This window comes from Heterodontus francisci, chromosome 38, assembly GCF_036365525.1.
Source record: "Heterodontus francisci isolate sHetFra1 chromosome 38, sHetFra1.hap1, whole genome shotgun sequence".
NCBI classification, from domain to species: Eukaryota; Metazoa; Chordata; class Chondrichthyes; order Heterodontiformes; family Heterodontidae; genus Heterodontus; species Heterodontus francisci.
The window spans coordinates 23,783,160-23,802,558 of NC_090408.1; the positions used below are offsets into that span (position 1 = coordinate 23,783,160).

At 43.3% G+C, this 19,399-nt stretch overlaps 1 protein-coding gene across 5 annotated transcripts in view; it reads right to left on the reverse strand.

The window, feature by feature from the left end:
* rab27a (RAB27A, member RAS oncogene family) overlaps positions 1-19,399 on the reverse strand; it is a 123,986-nt gene that overhangs the window by 50,362 nt on the left and 54,225 nt on the right. For all 5 annotated transcript variants that reach the window (XM_068017837.1, XM_068017835.1, XM_068017836.1 and 2 more), the window contains one exon: positions 9,166-9,338. In XM_068017837.1, the coding sequence (XP_067873938.1) occupies positions 9,166-9,318 (153 nt within the window). In that variant the 5' untranslated portion in view covers positions 9,319-9,338. The remainder of the gene's footprint in view (positions 1-9,165; positions 9,339-19,399) is intronic.

Below are 19,399 nucleotides of genomic sequence, written 5' to 3' on the forward strand. Positions count from 1 at the left end.
AGAAGGTGGTTAAAAAGGCCTAAGGGATCCAGGGCTTTATAAATAGAGGCATAGATTTTAAAAGCAAGGAAGTTATGAATCTGTATAAAACATTGATTCAGCCTTAACTGTAGTATTGTGTCCAATTCTGGGCACCACGCTTCAGGAAGGACATGAAAGCTTTAGAGGGCGCAGAAAAGATTTACGAGAATGGTTCCGGGGATGACAGACTTCAGTTACGTGGACAGACTGAAAAAAGCTTAAAGCAGAGAAGGTGGAGAGGAGCTTTGATAGAAGCTTCAAAATCATGAGGGCTCTAGACAGAGTAGAGAGAGAAACTATTCCCATTAGTGGAGGGGTCGAGAACCAGAGGACACCAAATTCAGGTGACTGGCAAAAATAGCAACAGTGACATGAGGAAATACTTTTTTTTTCAACAATTAGTTACTACAATCTGGGATGCACTGCCTGAGATTGTGATGGAGGTAGATTGAATCGTGGCTTTCAAAAAGGGAATTGGATAAGCACCTGAAGGCAAACAATTTGGAGGACTATGGGGAAAGAGCGGAGGAATGGAATTAGCTAAATTGCTCTCTGCTCGATGGGCTGAACGGCCTCCTTCTGTGCTGTAACCATTCTATGAAAAAGCTACACCTTCCTTTCTCTTCACTGCAGTATCCCATTAGAAATTAGTAGCCTCTCCTTCACACTCACTATACCAGCAGGAAATCCAAAACACACCACCTTCAAAGCTTCTCCAGAAAAAGGACCGAAGATCCCCCATTAGTCTGAAACTAGCCTCGATACACAAATCCGGCGGGTGTTAGCTTGGCTCAGTGGCAGCACTGTCAAGATGGATTCAAATCCCACTCCAGGACTTGAGCACATAACCGAAGCTAGTAGTTCAGTGCAAGACTGAGGAGATGCTGTATTGGTAGAGGTGCCGTCTTTCGGATAAGAGGTTAAACAGAGGCCCCGTCTACCTGCTCGAGTGGATATAACAATTCCTGCAGCACTATTCAGAGAGACGGGAGTTCTCCCTGGTGTCCTGGACAACTGTTAACCCTCAAATAGCACGAGAGCAAACTAATTGGTCATTAATCTCATTGGCGCTGGTCAGGCCTTGCTCTGCACAAGCTGGCTGACGTGTTTACCTACAAATGACCAATGATCATTTGTCAAAAAGTTAATTAATTAGGTGCAAAGTAGTTTGGGGCGTCCTGAGCATGCAGAAGGTGCTCTACAAGGAAGTGTTTTTTGAAGTTCTCAGGCAAAATGTCCTTCTACAGGTTGTTACCTGCATTTAAGTTACGCCTCTCCCTATATATTAAGCCAAAGTTTTAAATGTGTGCCATTTGAGAGCTTAATTTTCTCATTTTGGATTTATAATTCAATCAAGCACTCAACCCATTCAATTAAGCACTTAATCCAAACGGTGTACATCTGTTAAATGTTAACTGATAGGCTAGACAGGGCTGGGGCATCGAATTTACATTAAATTATGGGTGGGGAGGAGGAGGAGAGAGGGAAGAGAAATACAGCTACAGCTTTGTTGGAGAGCACACCAATATGAATTATTACTGGATATATTTACCTCCCTGCTGTGCTTGGATTTGAAGCACAGTTTTCTCAGGGCCAGCACTACATCTCTGCGGAATTCCAGAGTGATCAGTAAATTACAGGGAAAACATTTGTAGAATGCAACATGTCTGATAGGTTCAAAGGCTTTTCCCCACCCCCCCACCACTCATCACAAATGCTGGCTGTGCCAGTGACATCTATATCCCGGAGAATGAATTCAAATTATTTGAAGAGAGGAGAGGCAAGGGACTCAGTAGGGTTGATTACTCTAGTTGGGTGTATTCCTTGAGGTTTAATCACATGACCTCCCACCACAAACCACCCTGCCCCCTCATGTGACTAACTGATCTGACCATGTCTTGGATTGTATCACCTTAGCAGTCTCTGGAATGCTCCTCTTACACACAATACCTGGTGATCAAGGTCCATTGTGGGTTGAATGTGTTAGGGAATGGTCCTTTGTCCTTCCAATCACCGTCTGTTAATATGCAAATGTCTTTTCCAGCCACGGCTGATCTGTTTAACAAGTCCTTTCTTCACTCCAGTAACAGTTTAAAATCAATGTTCATGACAAAATTAATGTGCCTCATTCTTGGCAGGTGGGGGCCTCGCATGACACTTCCTAAATGACAGTTTATCCTATCTCTCAGAATTGATTCTAATAATTTTCCCACCACCGAGGTCAGACTGACCGGCCTATAATTATTTGGCCTATCCTTCGCACCTTTTTGAAACGATGGTACAACATTCGCGGCCTCCAATCCGCTGGTATCTCGCCTGTTTCTAGTGAGGATTTGAAAATGATCCTCAGAGCATCCGCTATTTCCTCCCTGGCTTCCTTTAACAGCCTGGGATACAATCTATCCGGTCCTGATGATTTATCCACTTTCAAGGATGTCAGACCCTCTAGTACTTCCTCTCTCATTACGCTTATCATATCAAATATTTCACACGCCTCCTCTGTAACTACTATGTCTGCATTATCCCTCTCCTTTATGAAGACAGAGACAAACTACTCATTAAGAACGCTGCCCACATCGTCTGCATCCATGCACAAGTTATCTTGTACATCTCTGATAGGCCCTACCCATTCCTTCATTATCCTCTTTCTCTTAATGTACTAATAAAACATCTTTGGGTTTTCCTTGATTTTACCTGCCAATATTTTTCATGTCCTCTCTTTGCTTTCCTAATTTCCTTTTTTACTTCACCCCTGCACTTCCTATACTCCTCTAGGCTTTCTAAAGTATTACGTTTTTTGTGACTGTCATAAGCTTTCTTTTGCTGCTTTATCTTCCCCTGTATTCTTCTAGGTAACCAGGGGGCTCTAGATTTGGCCGTACCAATCTTTTTCTTTGTGGGGACATGCCTACACTGTGCCCATAAAATCTCACTTTTGAATGCCTTCCACTGGTTTGCCACTGATTTTCCTTCAAGTCCCTGTATCCAGTCCACTTTCACCAGATCACTTCTCAGCTTTGTAAAATTTGCCTTTCCCCAATTTAGAACATTTACTCCTGTTCTATCCTTGTCCTTTTCCATAAAAATGCTAAATCTAACTGTACTATGGTCACAATCTCCAAAATGGTCACTCACTGCTACTTCATCCAGCTTCATTTCCTAAGACTAAAACTAGAATTGTGCCCCTCTCGGGCTTGTTACGTGCTGGCTAAAAAAGGTTCACTTGAATGCAGTTCAAGAATTTTGTGCCCCTGTGCCCTTCACATTGTTTGTATCCCAGTTGATATTAGGGTATTGAATTCCCCAACTATTATTGCCCTATTGTTTTTGCACTCAGAAATTTGCCTACATATTTGTTCTTCCATCTCCCTCCCCCTATTTAGGGGTCTGGAGTACACTCTACATGGCTGCCCCTTTTTTATTTCGGAGTTCAACCCAGATATGGCCTCTTTTGATGATTCATTTAGAATATCATCCTTGCTCACAGCTGTAATTGATTCTTTAACCAATAATGCCACACCCCCTCCCTTTTTATCTCCCTCTCTATCCTGCCTGAAAACTCAATATCCAGGGATGTTGAGCTGCCATTTTTGCCCCTCTTTAAGCCAAGTTTCCATTTTGGCAATGGTATCATGATGCCAGGCATCTATCTGTGCCCTCAGCTCATTGGCTTTATTTGTTATACACCTTGCATTTAAATAAATACCCTTTAACGTTACCAAATTCCTGTGCTGCACACTTTTTAACCTTTGCTTCTTCTGTCTTTCAGAGTCATTCACTAATTTTCTGCCTCCCGTTTCCTGCTCTGAATTTTTCCTATCTGAAACTGAACCCCATCCCCTTTCCAATCTAGTTTAAACCATCCCCAACAGCACTAGCAAACTTTCCCACAAGGATGTGTGTCCCGGTCCTGTTCAGGTGCAGACTATCCGGCTTGTAGAGGTCCCACCTTCCCCAGAACCAGCCCCAATGCCCGAGATATCTGAAGCCCACCCTCCTACACCATCTCTCCAGCCACGCATTCATCTGGTGCATCCTCCTATTTCTATACTCACAACATGTTCCCTTGGGAGTAATCAGAGATTACTACCTTTGAAGTCCTGCTTGCTAATCTCTTTCCTAACCTCAGCCTGCAGGACCTCATCCCTTTTTCTACCTATATCGTTGGTACCAATGTGGTCCACGACCTCTGGCTGTGCACCCTTGCCCTCCAGAATTCTCTGCAGCCACTCAGTGATATCTATGACCCTCACACCAGGGAGGCAACATACCATCCTGGAATCACATCTGCGACCACAGAAATGCTGCCTGTTCCCCTAACTATAGAATCCCCTACCACTATCGCTCTCCTGTCTTTTCTCCACCCTCCCTGCACAGCTCAGCCACCCATGGTGCTCTGGTCATGACTCTCGCTGCACTCTCCAAAGGAACCCTCTCTCCCATCTGGACTCAGAACTGAATACCAGTTAGAAAGTGAGATGCCCTCCCAGGACATCTGCACTACCTGCTTTGTCCTTCTTGTCTGTCTGGCAGACACCCAGTCTCTCTCTGACTGCGCTCTCTAAAGCTGTGGGGTGACCCCCTTCTGAAACGTGCTTTCCACAGATCTCTCATCCTCGCAAATATACCTCAGTGACACCAGCTGCTCGTCGAGTTCCAAGATTCGGCACTCGTGTTTTTGCATTTGGTGGCACTTTCTGCACATGCAGTTGTCCAGGGCATGGGTAGGGTCCAGGAGTCCCCGCATGGCACAGGATGTGCATTCAACAGGTGTCAGTAACCCTGCTATTCCTTGAATTATTTATTTACTACACTAAAATTGGAAGTTAAATGAACACAATAAAATAGCTATCAATAGAACATGTAACCACCTACCAGCTACTGGTATTTTAGCTTCTACTTAGTAGATAGACTTAAATGCTAGAAAAAAAACTAAAAGTCAGCAGATAAAAGAAAGCAAGAAAGAAAATGCCCACCAGATACTCTATGACTAGCTCCCTTGCCACTCTCTCCCTTCCCGCGCTGCTTGTAGATCTGAAGTCTCACCCAGCCAATCACCAACCTGCTTCCGTGATGTCACACTTACCAAACCTAATCTACCTTGCCACAATTAATATACCCTACCAATACTAAAATGTTACCAATAGTAATAATAACCTCAGTAATAAACCTTACTGTTTTAAAACAAAACAGTAGATTGACCAGCTTTTCCCTTCTGCTTGTCTGCCTTAATTAATTATAAAACTAGTTACATAAATTTTAATTTTAAGTTTTTTTTCTAATTTGTAGCTTTTTACACACGCACCCTAACAGTAATGTACTAACCTAACTATTTACAGATACTCCCTAGTAGCAGTTACTCACCAATCACCCTACTGCTTTCCTGCGATGTCACTGTTAGAATTTGTTTTTTCAAAATTCAGCCAGCATGTGCCAACTCCTGAAGAGCTGTTTCCTCACAGGTCCGGTTCCAGCCCCCTCAGTTCCTGAAGGTAAGTGCAGGCCCTGAGCCTAGGGCTGTATTTATTCTGTCCCGGGTCTAGCTGCTCTCTCGCAGTTCCGGCTCAAGCCCTCTCAGCTCTCCCGAAGGAAGTACGGAATAGAAAAACTTCATCAAAGAAGAAGAGTTGTAATGGTGATCAGTGACCACTGGAATTACTCAACGTGTGTGAACCAATGCTTTAAAAAGGGGAAGAGAATATCTGGAGGAAATACTATTCCTTGAAAGGATTCTTTTGACTTTTTTTTCCTCCCATCATGGGACAGGAGCCTTTCCTGCTGGGTAACTTGGATATCATTTGTTCCAGATGTCTCTTGGTGCAGCTTTTCAGAATTGGAAGGACACAACTTCAAGCTAGTCTGAGACCCAATGTCAGGAAGCCTAACGGCTAATTGCACAGACCATAGCACAGGTTCCCAGTTCAACCTGAAATACTCCTTGCATCTTGTATGTTGCACCTCAACAGGTTTGAATGGGAACTCTGAAGTGTATCGAGCATCTGTTACTAACCCAGCAAGGAGGGAGACCCCACGAGAAACTCCATGTCAGCAGGAAAATTGAAGAGTTTCTGAGAGCATCATTTCCAATCCACAGCTACATGGCAACTTTGTGTCCAAACAGCAGCCCTTTACTGTCCAGGTTCAGGCTTAGATTGAGGAAAAAAGACTTGCATTTATATAGGGCCTTTCATAACCACAGGATGTCTGAATGGACATTTGAGGGCTATTCAATTATAGGCCCCATATCCAATTTTCACCCCCAAACACACACTTCTGGCAGGCATCAATGGATAATGAAGAATTGGGAACTTTGTTCAACCCTTTCCTGCCTTTAGGTTGGGAGGTCACTGAAGCAAAATGCCACATTACCTTCCCTCCTCCAGCTGCCTAAAATAAAACTGCAGATCACATAACTTAAAGACAAAATAAAAGACAAAACAATTTCCCATTTATTAGAAAATTGATATTTGCAACATAATTTTGAACAGTGTAAAATGAGTCACGATGTACATAAAACTGTCCAGTGGGAGAAAAACATCAACTTCAGAGCACAACCGAGATACCAGACCTCTTGCAGAGAATTAATTCTCAGCTGTACAATATAATTTAAAAAGACGTTAAGCAGCTCAGGATCGCTGTCCATGAAATCGCGACCTTGCAGAGACCAAGTTGTGGTTCTTCCCAATCTAGAAAGCACCATATAAGTTTGTTGAAAGAGTTTCTAAAGGGTTGTCATCTGGACACTCCATCGTAATAGGGGAGGCAAAGATTAACAGGAACTTTGCATTTAACAGCAGCATCAATGGAAAACACAATTCTGGACCATCAATTACAGTTCTGAAGTTGCCACTTCTTTTGATCCAGCAGCAGTGAACTTGATGGGCCAAATGGCTTCCTTCTGCACTGTAACAATTCTACTGTATTACAAGTTTTAGCAACTTGTCCTAGTTCTTCAGCCTGATCAGAGGGAGACGGTGGCTTAGTGGTAATCGCACTGGACTAGTAATCCAGAGGCCTAAGATAACGCCCTGTGGACACAGGTTCAAATCCCACCACGGCAGCTGATGGAATTTAAATTTAATTTATAAAGAAGTGTGAAATTGAAAGCTAGTTTCATGGCACCATGACTGATACTATCATTGGTTGTTGTAAAAACCCATCTTCCCTTTAGAGAAGGAAATCTGCTGTCCTTACCTGGTCTGGCCTACATATGTCTCCAGACCCACAGAAATGTCGTTGACTCAACTGCCCTCTGAAATGGCCTAGCAAGCCACTCAGTTGCCAGCGTCAATTAGGGATGGGAAATAAATGCTGGCCTTGCCAGTGACATCCACATCCTAATAAAGAATGGAAAAAGAAAATGGCTCAGGGTGGCAAAATGTGCAGATGTGTGCCCGTTATTCAAAGGCAAATACTTATGAAATAGATGAGTGTGTGCAGGAAAACAGTACTGCATGGTCAGGATCTCTCACGTCATACAGTGCAGTCATATGTGTTATGCAGGGAAGAGCATATCAAGTAATGTCCACGAGTTCATAGACACGGTGTGACCTCTGGCACCGCACCACTGGGAGTGCTCCTTCAGCATCCAAGCTTTATATCCAGTCAATAACAATGCACTTTTTTCACCTCTGGAACATGGCTGCTTACATCCTCCTCTCCATCTGCTCCAAAACCCTGATCTGTTTTATCACATTGACAATGCGCGTCTCAAATGCCCTCGCCAGCCTCCTCCTTGCCACCCTCACCAGCCTTTCCACCTCCACAAGCTCTTAATTCAAAACTTTGTAGCCAATGCTTCTTTTAGTGCATTCCCTCTCATCACACCTACCCGCACCAAGCTCACCTGCAGGTTGGACTAAAACATCAGAGTCTTAGGGCTCAGCTGTCAGCTTGTGGATCAGGCTAAGATGTGAAAGACCGGATTAAGAGGAAGAACGGACATCATAAAATAAAGGTTAAGTGGGCATAGAATCCAGTTTATCCAAAAAAAAAAAGAGTTCAGCCACATAAAGCAGGATGATCTCCGCTTCAAAGCCTGATCCAGGCTGAGTTACCTGTTCTCAGCTAGTGTTGGTGGCAGTGCGTGTGCGTGCGTTTGCGTGTGTTTAAACAAAATCAATTCAGGGTTATTGTCTAGTGCCAGTCCACTAATTACCTGATTTGTTGAATTTAATCTTACAATTAGCATTAATGGAATTTGAGTCATCAACATCTAAGTGGGCACTGAGAGCAAATAGTGAAAAGGTTAAGTTTGTCAAGATCACTAAAGACTTGCAATTTAGAGGAAATTAAAAAGCACAGGATAGAATTGAAAAAGTGTGCACAGATTCAAGTCTCCTCTGAAATGGCATAAATATTAGACAAACTAAAAATATTAAAATCATTGTGGTGATTTCATTATAGAGCAAACATCAAAGTGAGAAATGCTTCTAAACCTGTGAATGTGAAGTTTTATTTCTGCAATGCACCGGCTTACATGTTCAGAGTGTCTGTAAAGATTAAGCAAAGTCCTCAGAAGTTGTGCTTTTGAAACATCAATGATCTGATGACAGTTTGACTCGTGGACAGAACCCACAACAGAAAATGGCACCACCTGATGTAGACCTGCGCAGCTACAGCTGAACCTCTGATCCAGGGAGAGGAAGCTGCTAGCTGTCCTGTCCGCTATGCAAAGACCACTACTAGAACTGTATGCTGGCTGAGAACAGAAATTGGGCTAGACTAGAATGCCTTTCCATCAGAAATGGGCAAATACTCAATGCAGAGGCTAATGCATAAAGGTGAAGTATCTGAGCCAGCAACATGTCAATCCCTTCAGGACAGCACATTGGTAATGAGAAACAAACAATTAAGGAAATACAGAATTAAGGAGCTCTCTCATATCATAGTGATGCATTTTTAAAAAAAAATCTAGCTTGGAGTCAGGGGATAATTAAATTAATATTCATCCACTGAATAGGAACATAAAATATGATTTACATCTCTAAACACAAAATGTAATAAAAAGTATCCAGAGAAAATAAAAGCTCACAAAAGGTCTGTATCCCGAGCGCACTCAAATGTCATTTTTATGGCAGGTACGAAAATCAGGAAAAGGCAGTGTCGGAAGAACCATCAGTCTGCTGCTTCTGGTTTACTTACCACTCTCTTTTCTCTGAAGTCTATGCCAACTGTTGTGATGAACTTGGAGTTGAATTTGCCATCTGTGTATTGATAGAGAAAGCTGGTTTTTCCTACTGCTGAGTCACCAAGTGATAGAAATTTGATGAGGTAATCGTAGTCTCCATCACACATAGTGAACACTTAATGCTGACCTGCAGTAAAGGAAGAAAATGATTTTGATGAGGCTCTGATCAAGTAATAAGTGACCAGACTCTCTTTCTACCCACCCATCTCTTTAAAATAACTGATTGTTTTTTTCCATCGTTAGATACACAGTAGCACTCCCATTATCCAAAGCAAAAGAGTACCAAGGGTGGAGAATAGCAATTAGTAGATGATACACCGTTCCCAAGTATGATGCAAATCAAGTGCATTCATTATTTGTGGAAAGAGAAGCAGAGTTAACGTTTCGGGTCAGTGACCCTTCATCGGAACTGACAAATATTAGAAAAGTCACAGGTTATAAGCAAGTGAGGTGGGGGTGGGGCAAGAGATAACAAAGGAGGTCTAGATTGGACCAGGCCACATAGCTGACCAAAAGGTCACGCAGCAAAGGCAAACAATATGTTAATGGTGTGTTGAAAGACAAAGCATTAGTACAGATTAAGTGTAAATACACTGAATATTGAACAGCAGCAAGTGCAAACCTGAAAAAAACAGTGGGTAAGCAAACTGAACAAACTAAGATGAAATGAAATAAATGCAAAAAAAAGATTGTAAGAATGTAAAAAGAAAAAAAAAACTAAAAATGAAAGTAAAAGTCATGCTCTGAAATTATTGAACTCAATGTTCAGTCCGGCAGGCTGTAGTGTGCCTAATCGGTAAATGAGATGCTGTTCCTCGAGCTTGCGTTGATGTTCATCGAGCTTGCGTTGGTGTGTGTGTGTAAGTCAGAGGGTATTTTATTATTTTACTTAGATCAGTTTAAGTACAATAAAGCTAACCTCTTTGGTAAACTCAAACAGGTTCGATTGGTTCTTTTTGTGATCACAGCATGTAAGCAGTTAAACATTCACTGAGTTTGGCAAATACGCTCTGACTTACACACACACAATTAGGTTAGAGTGGGGAAGGATAGTTTGGTCGAGAGGACTCCCAAGTCCACGATATCGCCCCATTTTCTATGGAGGTTGGTGACTCGGCTTGCTTCACGCTGAATACTGTGGTCGTGTGACTTGCTCTTGGTGGTCCTGCAGCTTCTGATTTGAAGATATGGATGGCTGATTTGGAGATGGTAAAGCAGCTGATGTCCTTCAATCAGTCCCTGTCTGCAGTAGGGGTGTCCCTGGGTGGTCACGGTCAGCAGGCAGAGTTCAGAGCTTGCAAGGTGGGTTAGAGAAAAAGAAAGGAGGGACCCCCACTTGGGTCTTCTCTCTCAGCGTCTAGCTGCTTGTCTCACTACTGCAGAGAAAACACAAGCTTAAGCACACGAAGGGTGGGCCTGTCACATGACCACCACCCCGTGATTCAAGCATGGTGGTTACGAGTCTGTTTTCCCTCTTGCAACTTAAATCAGTCCATGTCAAGGAATTTCCTTCTCACAGCTAAGGTTCCATTGTTCAAAGTGATTAGGTTCGAGTGGTTCGTCTCTACCAGCTGAATATTCAGCTAACGGCCTGGACAGCTTGCTAGTGGGAGCAGGATAGGTGGCTCACTCAGGTTTCCCAGATCATTGTTCTTGATGGGTCTGGGCAGACATTTCAGCTCCAGCTCCATGCACTGGAATGTGGAAAGTACAGCAATGCAAATTGGTGGGGTGGGGGGGCATCTTTAGCTGCCAGCATCGAGTCACCTTTTATCCATGTTTTAATAAAGTTCAATTCAGGTTTCCAGCTGGTGGATTAAAAATCATCAGACATATCGACATAGCACATTTCTGTGACAATTTTTTATACATCATGACTTGCCAATGTCTACCCATCACAGTCATTAGAACTAGCAACGAGGCATACCTTTTCCCTTTACTTTGCCTCTCCTGAAGGTGGTAACTCTTATGGGGTTAAGTTCCACAGGAACCAGCAACTTTCCTCCACCCCAACCACCCACAATACATTGTTTACATTTGCACGTAGAATGAGCAATGATGGTCAAAGAGTTATTAGGCATCACAGTCAAGTCTGATCTTGGCCTCACCAGCATCCATATAAGGTCACTGGCAGCACTCCCAAAGTCCATGATATCTCCCCATTTTCCCACAGCTTGGTCAGGATTTTATTTGGGCGACAGGGGTCTGGAAAAAGCGACGCCAAGAACGCTGCATCACCTTTTCTGTGGAAGGCCTGCCGAATCTACTGCCAATTAGGTGCTTAACTAGACAGCTGTGGGCCTTCCACGGGATCAAGGACCCCGACAAAGTAATTCATGCCCTCACAAAGCATCACCTACCCGAGGCCCAGGAGCGTTGCTGGACCCAGGTAGATCAGATTAGGAGGGGTCTTGCAGGGTGGGGGTGGCCAGGTGCCTCGTTCAGACACTGCCTTTTAACGAGGGGACCCCCCCCCCCCCCCCATCGGAGCCAGGAAGCAATCCACGCTTTTTTGAGCTAATTGCAGCAGAATGAGGCCCTTAATTGGGCATTAATTGCCCAGTTAAGCGCCTCAATTGACAGTGGGGCAGGAAAGCCATTCACAGGCCTTGCCACCTCAGACTTAATTTTGGCAGAAAGGAGCGGGAATCCCCCCCTCCAGCCACAATCCCATCCGATTTTATTCTCTCCCCACCTCCAAACCCACCATGGCGGAGAGCATAAAATTCTCCCCCTTATGTATGCATTAAACTTCCATCCCTTTCATTTAAGCTATAAAGACTCACTTTTTGTCTTCCAAATGCTTTTCCACCACTGCTACCCCCCCACAACCTGACTGAAATGTTGAGCATTTTTCATTTCTTTGCTTTTTAAGCCAGTATCTGCCTCTCCAACAGTGATTAGCACATCAGATTCTTCCCCTTTGATTTAGTTCACACTGTAAAAGGGACTCTCTTCCTTTTTCCAATTGGGATGAAGGGCTCCACCCATCAGTTCAGCGGCAAATAGTTGACCTCCTGTGCATTCACACTTTGCCAGAACAGGTGCTGGAAAGCAACTCAAGGGCTATTGAGATATGTGGATACAGCTGTACGAGCTCAGAGAAGCCTCGCACATTCCACACCAACTCATTTGGTTAATGCTTCCTTCTTGGAATGCTCCCAGTCTCTGCTTCCTGCCTTACCCAGCCTATGGCTGGAGGTGGATTTTTACCCAGTAACAGGATTCAAAGATCAAGCTGAACATCCCTGCAGTAGCTGATTCTTTCAGTGAGTGAGTCATCACGGCAACTCTTGAGCAGGCTTCACGCTTTGTGAAATAGTTCAAGGCAGCAGCAGCAGACTGCAAAGTATCGTGAAATTCAGGACATGAAAGCTCGGAGCCATCTGACGGAGCCAAACCAACTTGAAATGGACCAACATTTTAAGATACAATAGTATCAGTTGATCCAAAACAGGCACAAGCCAAGGGCTAGATTTTACCAGCCCCGACACCGTGGGTCGTGGCAGGGAAGCCCGTACAATGCAAGCGGGAGCGGCCCACAATGCTGAGAAGGCCCCGCCGGACATTAGCCGCGGCAGTGAGGCCTCGGTGCGGCCCCCCCCCCCCCATTACAATATTCAAATGAGGGTAATAAGCACACAAATGAACTTACCAGCTGCTAGCAGCTGTCCCACACTGGTTTTACGGCCGCTGACCGCAATTTGTGAGCCTTCGGAACTACCGAGTTCCGAGACGACACACTGGTGGGGTGGGGGGTGGGGAAAGAGCGGGAAAAACAATCCTTACTGGCTGTGGGGATGGTGGGGAAGGGGTTTAGGGTCAAAGGAAATAAAGTTCAGGGGGAAAAGGTCGTGAGTGAGAACTCACCTTTGTGGGGGGGGGGGGGGGGGGGAGCGTGTGGATAGGTCATAAAACTAATTATTTATGCATTGGGAGATGGGATTTGAAGTTTTAAGAACATTTTATTTTAATTAAATTGAAACCATGTCACTTTAAAAATGCAAATGTTTCCTGAAAGGCTTTAAGCCCTTTAAAAACGGCGCCGTGCCTGCACGGTGGCGCTGGATGCCGTTGCTGGGGACACAACGGCTGCCCCCCTACGTCAATCGGGGGCAGCTGCTCTGCCCCCTCCATTTAAATGAGCCCCCGCACATAATATCGTAGGGGCTGTGCGGCAGTGCTCCCAGGTCGAAAGGCCACCATCTTCACAGAGCACGGCGCGCTAATAAAATTCAGCCCCAAGTGTTAAAACAACTGGGCCAATTATAGATGCTCCAGGGATCAATGTCCAACCAAACTCAGTCATTTGAAATGAAGAATTACAGAGGACAGACTTCCAGGAATAGTTGAAATAAAAACAGAAAATGGAAAGATGGAGCCAGAAGGGGTGTAAATGGTTACAGCAGGATGACTAGCGACTGCTATCCAAGAAAATAGGAGCAGTGTTTATGATCAGGCATCAGTCATAGTTTGGTTGGTAGGGCTCTCACTGAATCAGAAGTCTGTGGGTTCATATGAATACTTCAGTACAGTACTGACAGAGGTGCCATCTTTCGGACTAGACATTAAACTGAGGCCATATCTGCGCTTTCAGCTATATGTAAAAGATCTCAAAGCACTCTTTCAAAGAACAGCAGGGGAATTATCCAGAGTGTCCTGGCCAATATTTATCCCTCAGTCAACATTAGGACAAAAATTTATCTGGTTAGCGCATTGCTGTTTATGGGAGTTTGTTGCGTGCAAATTGACTGCCACATTTCATACAGTAGTGACTACTGTTCAAAAGTACTTAATTGGCTGTAGAGCACTTTGGAACATCCGGCAGTCATGAAAGACTATTTAAATGTAAGTCTTTCTTCCAGTCTAAAGTTGTGACTTCAAATGTTGAGGCCAGAAGCTGTAAAATGCCCTACATCGGCTCTGGGCACATCTTAACTTGTCCATTTGCACCCCCTTTTGCTTTGCATCATCATCCTTTTGGTCATTTAACGACTCCGGGCGTCCACCTCATCACAGACTGTCACCTTTGTTTTTTCTCCCTTCACACTCAGTTTACCAGACTCCGTACTTGCTTTTATAAATTAAGTCTTTAACTTCTTCCAGTTCAGGCCATCGACCCAAAACATTAACACACTCTCTTTCCATGGACACTATCTGACTTGCTGAATGTTTCCAGCATTTTCTGGTTGAATTTCAGATTTCCACCACCTGCAATATTTTGTTTTTGTTCCAGGAAGATCCACCATGATACAGATCCTTGTTTAGTAGCATAATCGCATTGACTTAGCGTAAACATTCTGGAGGAAAAGTATGCAACACCTTTCACTCTGAAAAAAGGTCTAGAGTGCACAGATCTCAAAAGGTATTTTCCCATGCAGTGCTGGCTAATGACCTCTTCCCTGTTCAAATATTTACTGAAGACTCTCCACCACACATCAGTCATTGGCTATGTGAATTAATGTTATTTTATGTCCTGGAACTTGTGATGGCGAGGTGGTGCCATTCTAGTCCCAATTTAAACGTGCCTCCGTAACTTATGGGCACTTGGCTCTGCAAGATAGACAACCTCAAGTTTTCATTTGACAGGCTTACAGATTTGATCAAGATTTTAACCTATTTCCTTACTGGATACATGGAAGCATCCACTAGAGTGGGTCCGTTGGCATAACTGTGCATGTTTGGAAGGCATTGTACATCAAGCTCCAGCATGGAATTGAAGAGGCAAAATGGCTCTATGCCATTATGACTAACTTAAGTGCGACTGTTTGCTGGCTGCGGTATATGGCGAGGAATGACATTACATTCTTTGCAGTGTTTAGGCAAGTGGTATTACATTACCTCCCAATATGTATTGTGTAGGTCTAGTAATCCTGTTTAAATATTTCACTAGAACGTTTCTTGGGGAGGAGTCGAGATTCATTTAACTGCCAGGAAAGGAACCTAATTACCTGTTTCTTAAATCACTAGGTGGAGGCCTTGAATCAGATTGAGAAAGGTGTTTTACCAGACTGAGGCAATACACCTTTTTGCTACTAGCATTGAAGTCTCTACTCCAGATCCCTATTTATAAAACCCAAAACTCTGCCTACCTTTATCTACCTGTACTCATTATCGGGGTATTATGTATTTGAGCTCCTGGTTTGCTATTCATCCACATCTTTCAATTTAGCCTGGACTCCAATTTATGGGGTTTTCTCCCAAAATGGATTACCTTATGCTGATATGCGTTAACTCACATCTTTCCTCCATCAACCCATTCCACTATAGATGCTTTGGATTTGTGCATGGAAAAGACTGGAAACAAAATGGTAAATGCAGCAGCGGCACAGCAGTGCGCATTTCCAATCCTTCTCCAACCGAAACAACACCAATTTACTCCCAAGTCGGTTTCTGGTCTGTCAAACAACTTTCTATCGAGACTGTTGCATGTTCTCTTCTACCATATGCCTGAATTTTAATCAGCCTCTTTAGACAGACATTTTATTGAATGCCTTCTAGAAATCCAGATACACTTATTCCCTTTAACACTCCAAAATCAGTCATATTTATAAAGTCAATTCTTCCTCCCACTTTCTTTAACTAACGGCGATGTCAGAGCCCATCGCCACACCCCAGAAGATTCTACATTGTTTGTGGACATGAAAGTGAAGTTGGCAAGGAACAGCTTGGGGAGGGAGGTGTGGGAGGGGTACCATCAGCTTATTTTGGATTTATTTAGCAGTTGAGCTTCAAGGTAATGCCAAATTTGAATAGTTCAATAAACATATAGTTTGATAAATGGCAGCTGCAAAGTAAGATGGTAACGTTTGTGGAGGAACGGACTTATCTTCATGTCCTTCTGCTGACCTGAATCCATTCACAGCAAGTACTGGTTAGCTGTCCGTTGTTATCAGACTGGGGAAAGTGGACTGACAGATTGTGAAACAAAAAAGTTGCATAAGAAGTTTGGTATTGTTCCAAAAGACAATCAAGTACGCCAGCGCAAGTGTGAGAGTGCCCCCACAAATATAGACATGGCCAAGGACTCACTTCCAAAAGAGAGAGCGCTTCAGATACTCAAGAAGAACTAGTGTTATCATTGAAGATAATAATGACTTTATTTTACCATTTACATGTTAATTATGTGTCAGAAAATATCCCCATCCTTCCAAAACATTGTAACATGTGAAACATAATGTATTATTTGACTCCGATGTGTGTTCCTTTGAAGATACACAGTCTAAGTGAAAAGTAAACACCAGTTGAATCCATAAGTGGTCAGAGAGACTATAGACATTGTGGCCAATGTGGTTCCAGTATCTTGTGTCGAAAAAATGTTCTAGGATACACTGAAATGTACATTAGACACAGTCTGTGACATCTGGTGTGGGATGCACAGGAAGTGGATGAACATACATATTTAAACACAATCTTTGGTTATTTAATATACAATAAAGCTTTCCACAGCACAGATTTCCTATACTTGCAGTTAGTGCTCCTTTTTATTCAATGATTGGAAGTTCAACACATTCATGTTTCATCTCAAAAACGTGCGTGGGGCAAAATTTAGAGTTGCTAAGGTATCCATGCTGATTGGCCAAATATGCACCATAAAAAAAATTAGTCCCTTAAGAACACAGGCAAAAAAAGCCAACCAGTAACCAAATAAACACTTAAACTACAAACCAGCATGTTCACAACAGTCCAAAATTGCTCACTAGCACTCCTCCATTTCCCCCTTCTGTTGGTTTTTGATATGCCATATTTTAATTGCACCCCTCAGACCCTAAGCCTAAAAAGTTCAATTTTTACCATAACACAAATGAAAATTTTAACAATTGGAAGTCAGTTTCCCTTGTACAGGTGTCCTCTCAACCCTCCTTCTCCCAAAAACATGTGTGCTCTTTTCCCAGTTTCCAGGTCCTGTAGCTCCTCTAGACAACCAGCATAAAATTTATACACATTAAAAATGTGCATGTGCGTTTGTGTATAATCACAAATATGCCCCAGAGTACAAGACTGAGTGACAACTAATTCAGATGCACTATGGGTATGGTAGGATTACAACATCCGAGTCCAATGTGACAATGGCCATCACGATAGACAGGATAAGATTCTTACGCTGGGCAGGTGTTGTTCTGAAGAGCTCAGGACTTATCTTGTGTGTTCCGGGCAATAATCATCCCTCAATCAACAATATCAACAAACAGATCATCTGGTTATCACATTACTGTTTGTGGGATTTGCTGAATGCAAATTGGCTGCTGCGTTTCCTATATTACAACAATGACTAGCCTTCTAGCATTGGCTCAAACATTTTGGGACATCCTGTGGTCATGAAGAATGCTGAAAAAATACAGGTCTTTCTTTCCTGAAGTTTGAGATGAATTGTGCAAGTTGTGGTGGTCACCCATTTCCTGTAAAACGTCAGTACCCATCCTAAATGCCAACAACCCAGATGACACAGCAACCAATGAGACTTATGTGACTGAAAAAAAAACTTAAAACTGTTTTGAAATATTCTTAGGCATTGCAATCAATTTAATCCGTTAGGTAACAATCAAGGTTTAAGTGTTGTCCTTCTGTTGCTAAGGGAGACAGAGTTAGGGATTGGGCGGTAATGTTTCAGGTGCTAAACTCAAGACAATGCAGTTGAGAAAAGTCAGATCAGGACATTGGAGGACACACTTCGCTGGTGCAGCACTGCCCCCATAGCAGCATCTCTGGCAAATCGACAGTGCAAAGGGAGGTAGGTAGAGAAAGTAAAGCCAGCAAATAGTCATGAGTTGGGGCAGAGGGAAAGAACGGCAAGAAAGGAACAACAACAAAAAAACTGCTTACGTCTTCAAAAGAAGAAAAAATGACTTTCCTGGCCTCAGGATATCCTGATACATTTTACATTTAATGAAATTAATAATGATGTAATGTAGGGAACACAGCAGCCTATTTGCACACAGCAAGCTCCCACAATGAAACAAAATGATCCAATGTCTGTTTTAATGATGATCGCTGAGGGATAAATATTGCATTGGATTATCAGGAAACACCCCTGCTCTTCTTTGAAATAGTCCGCCCTCTTTCATGTCCACTCAAGAGGGCAAATGGGACCACAGTTTAACATCTCATCTGAAAGAAGCATCTGACAGTGCAATGCCCCTCAGTGCTGCAGTAGACAGCCTGGATTATGTGCTCAAGTCTCTAGAGTAGACAGTGAGCTTATGACCTTGAGCAAATACTTCATAATTCACCACAGAAAGCAACGTTTAAAAAAAAAAGCAAATGTGAATAACAATGAAGTGCGTTTTGGGGAGTGACAGTTAAAATGTTAAAACCTAACCCATGAAACAGGAACAGAGTGGGTTCAGTTCAGACACCCATTTTAACCCATGATCCACTGACCTCAATGGAGCACAAAAAAAATGGGCTATGTGCAAAATGGACATCTGACCCAAAACCATGCCTGCCAGCCCACTGATGTTAAAAATAGAAGCAAGCAACATTATTGAGATCTGTGTATCTTTCAGCGCCAGTAGTCTAATATTTTTAAGCCGTTAGCCATGTGAAGTATTTTATTTATTTTTATTTAGGGATACAGCACTGAAACAGGCCCTTTGGCCCACCGAGTCTGTGCCGACCATCAACCACCCATTTATACTAACCCTACACTAATCCCATATTCCTACCACATCCCCACCTTCCCTCAATTCCCCTACCACCTACCTATACTAGGGGCAATTTATAATCGCCAATTTACCCATCAACCTGCAAGTCTTTTGGATTGTGGGAGGAAACCGGAGCACCCGGCGAAAACCCACGCAGACACAGGGAGAACTTGCAAACTCCACACAGGCAGTACCCAGAATTGAACCCGGGTCGCTGGAGCTGTGAGGCTGCGGTGCTAACCACTGCGCCGCCCAAATTGTTTCAACAAGTGTTGCATTGGAGCAGTAAACAACTACTGCCACATTGCGGCTTTTGCTGCACTGTTTAAGTCACAGAAGTTGCACACCAGTTGACAGACTGCACTGAAGCAGCAAAGATCAAAAGATTAATGATTTAATACATTCATGTTGGTCTTCAAAAATTAGTGGGGGGGTATAGAATCAATTTCTCTCTCAAATTAAACTGTCCAATGCAAGTTCAGACTGGAAGTGGACAGGGAAATGTAGGCAAGTCAGATTCAATGGGCGTGGTTGGGGAGGCCGG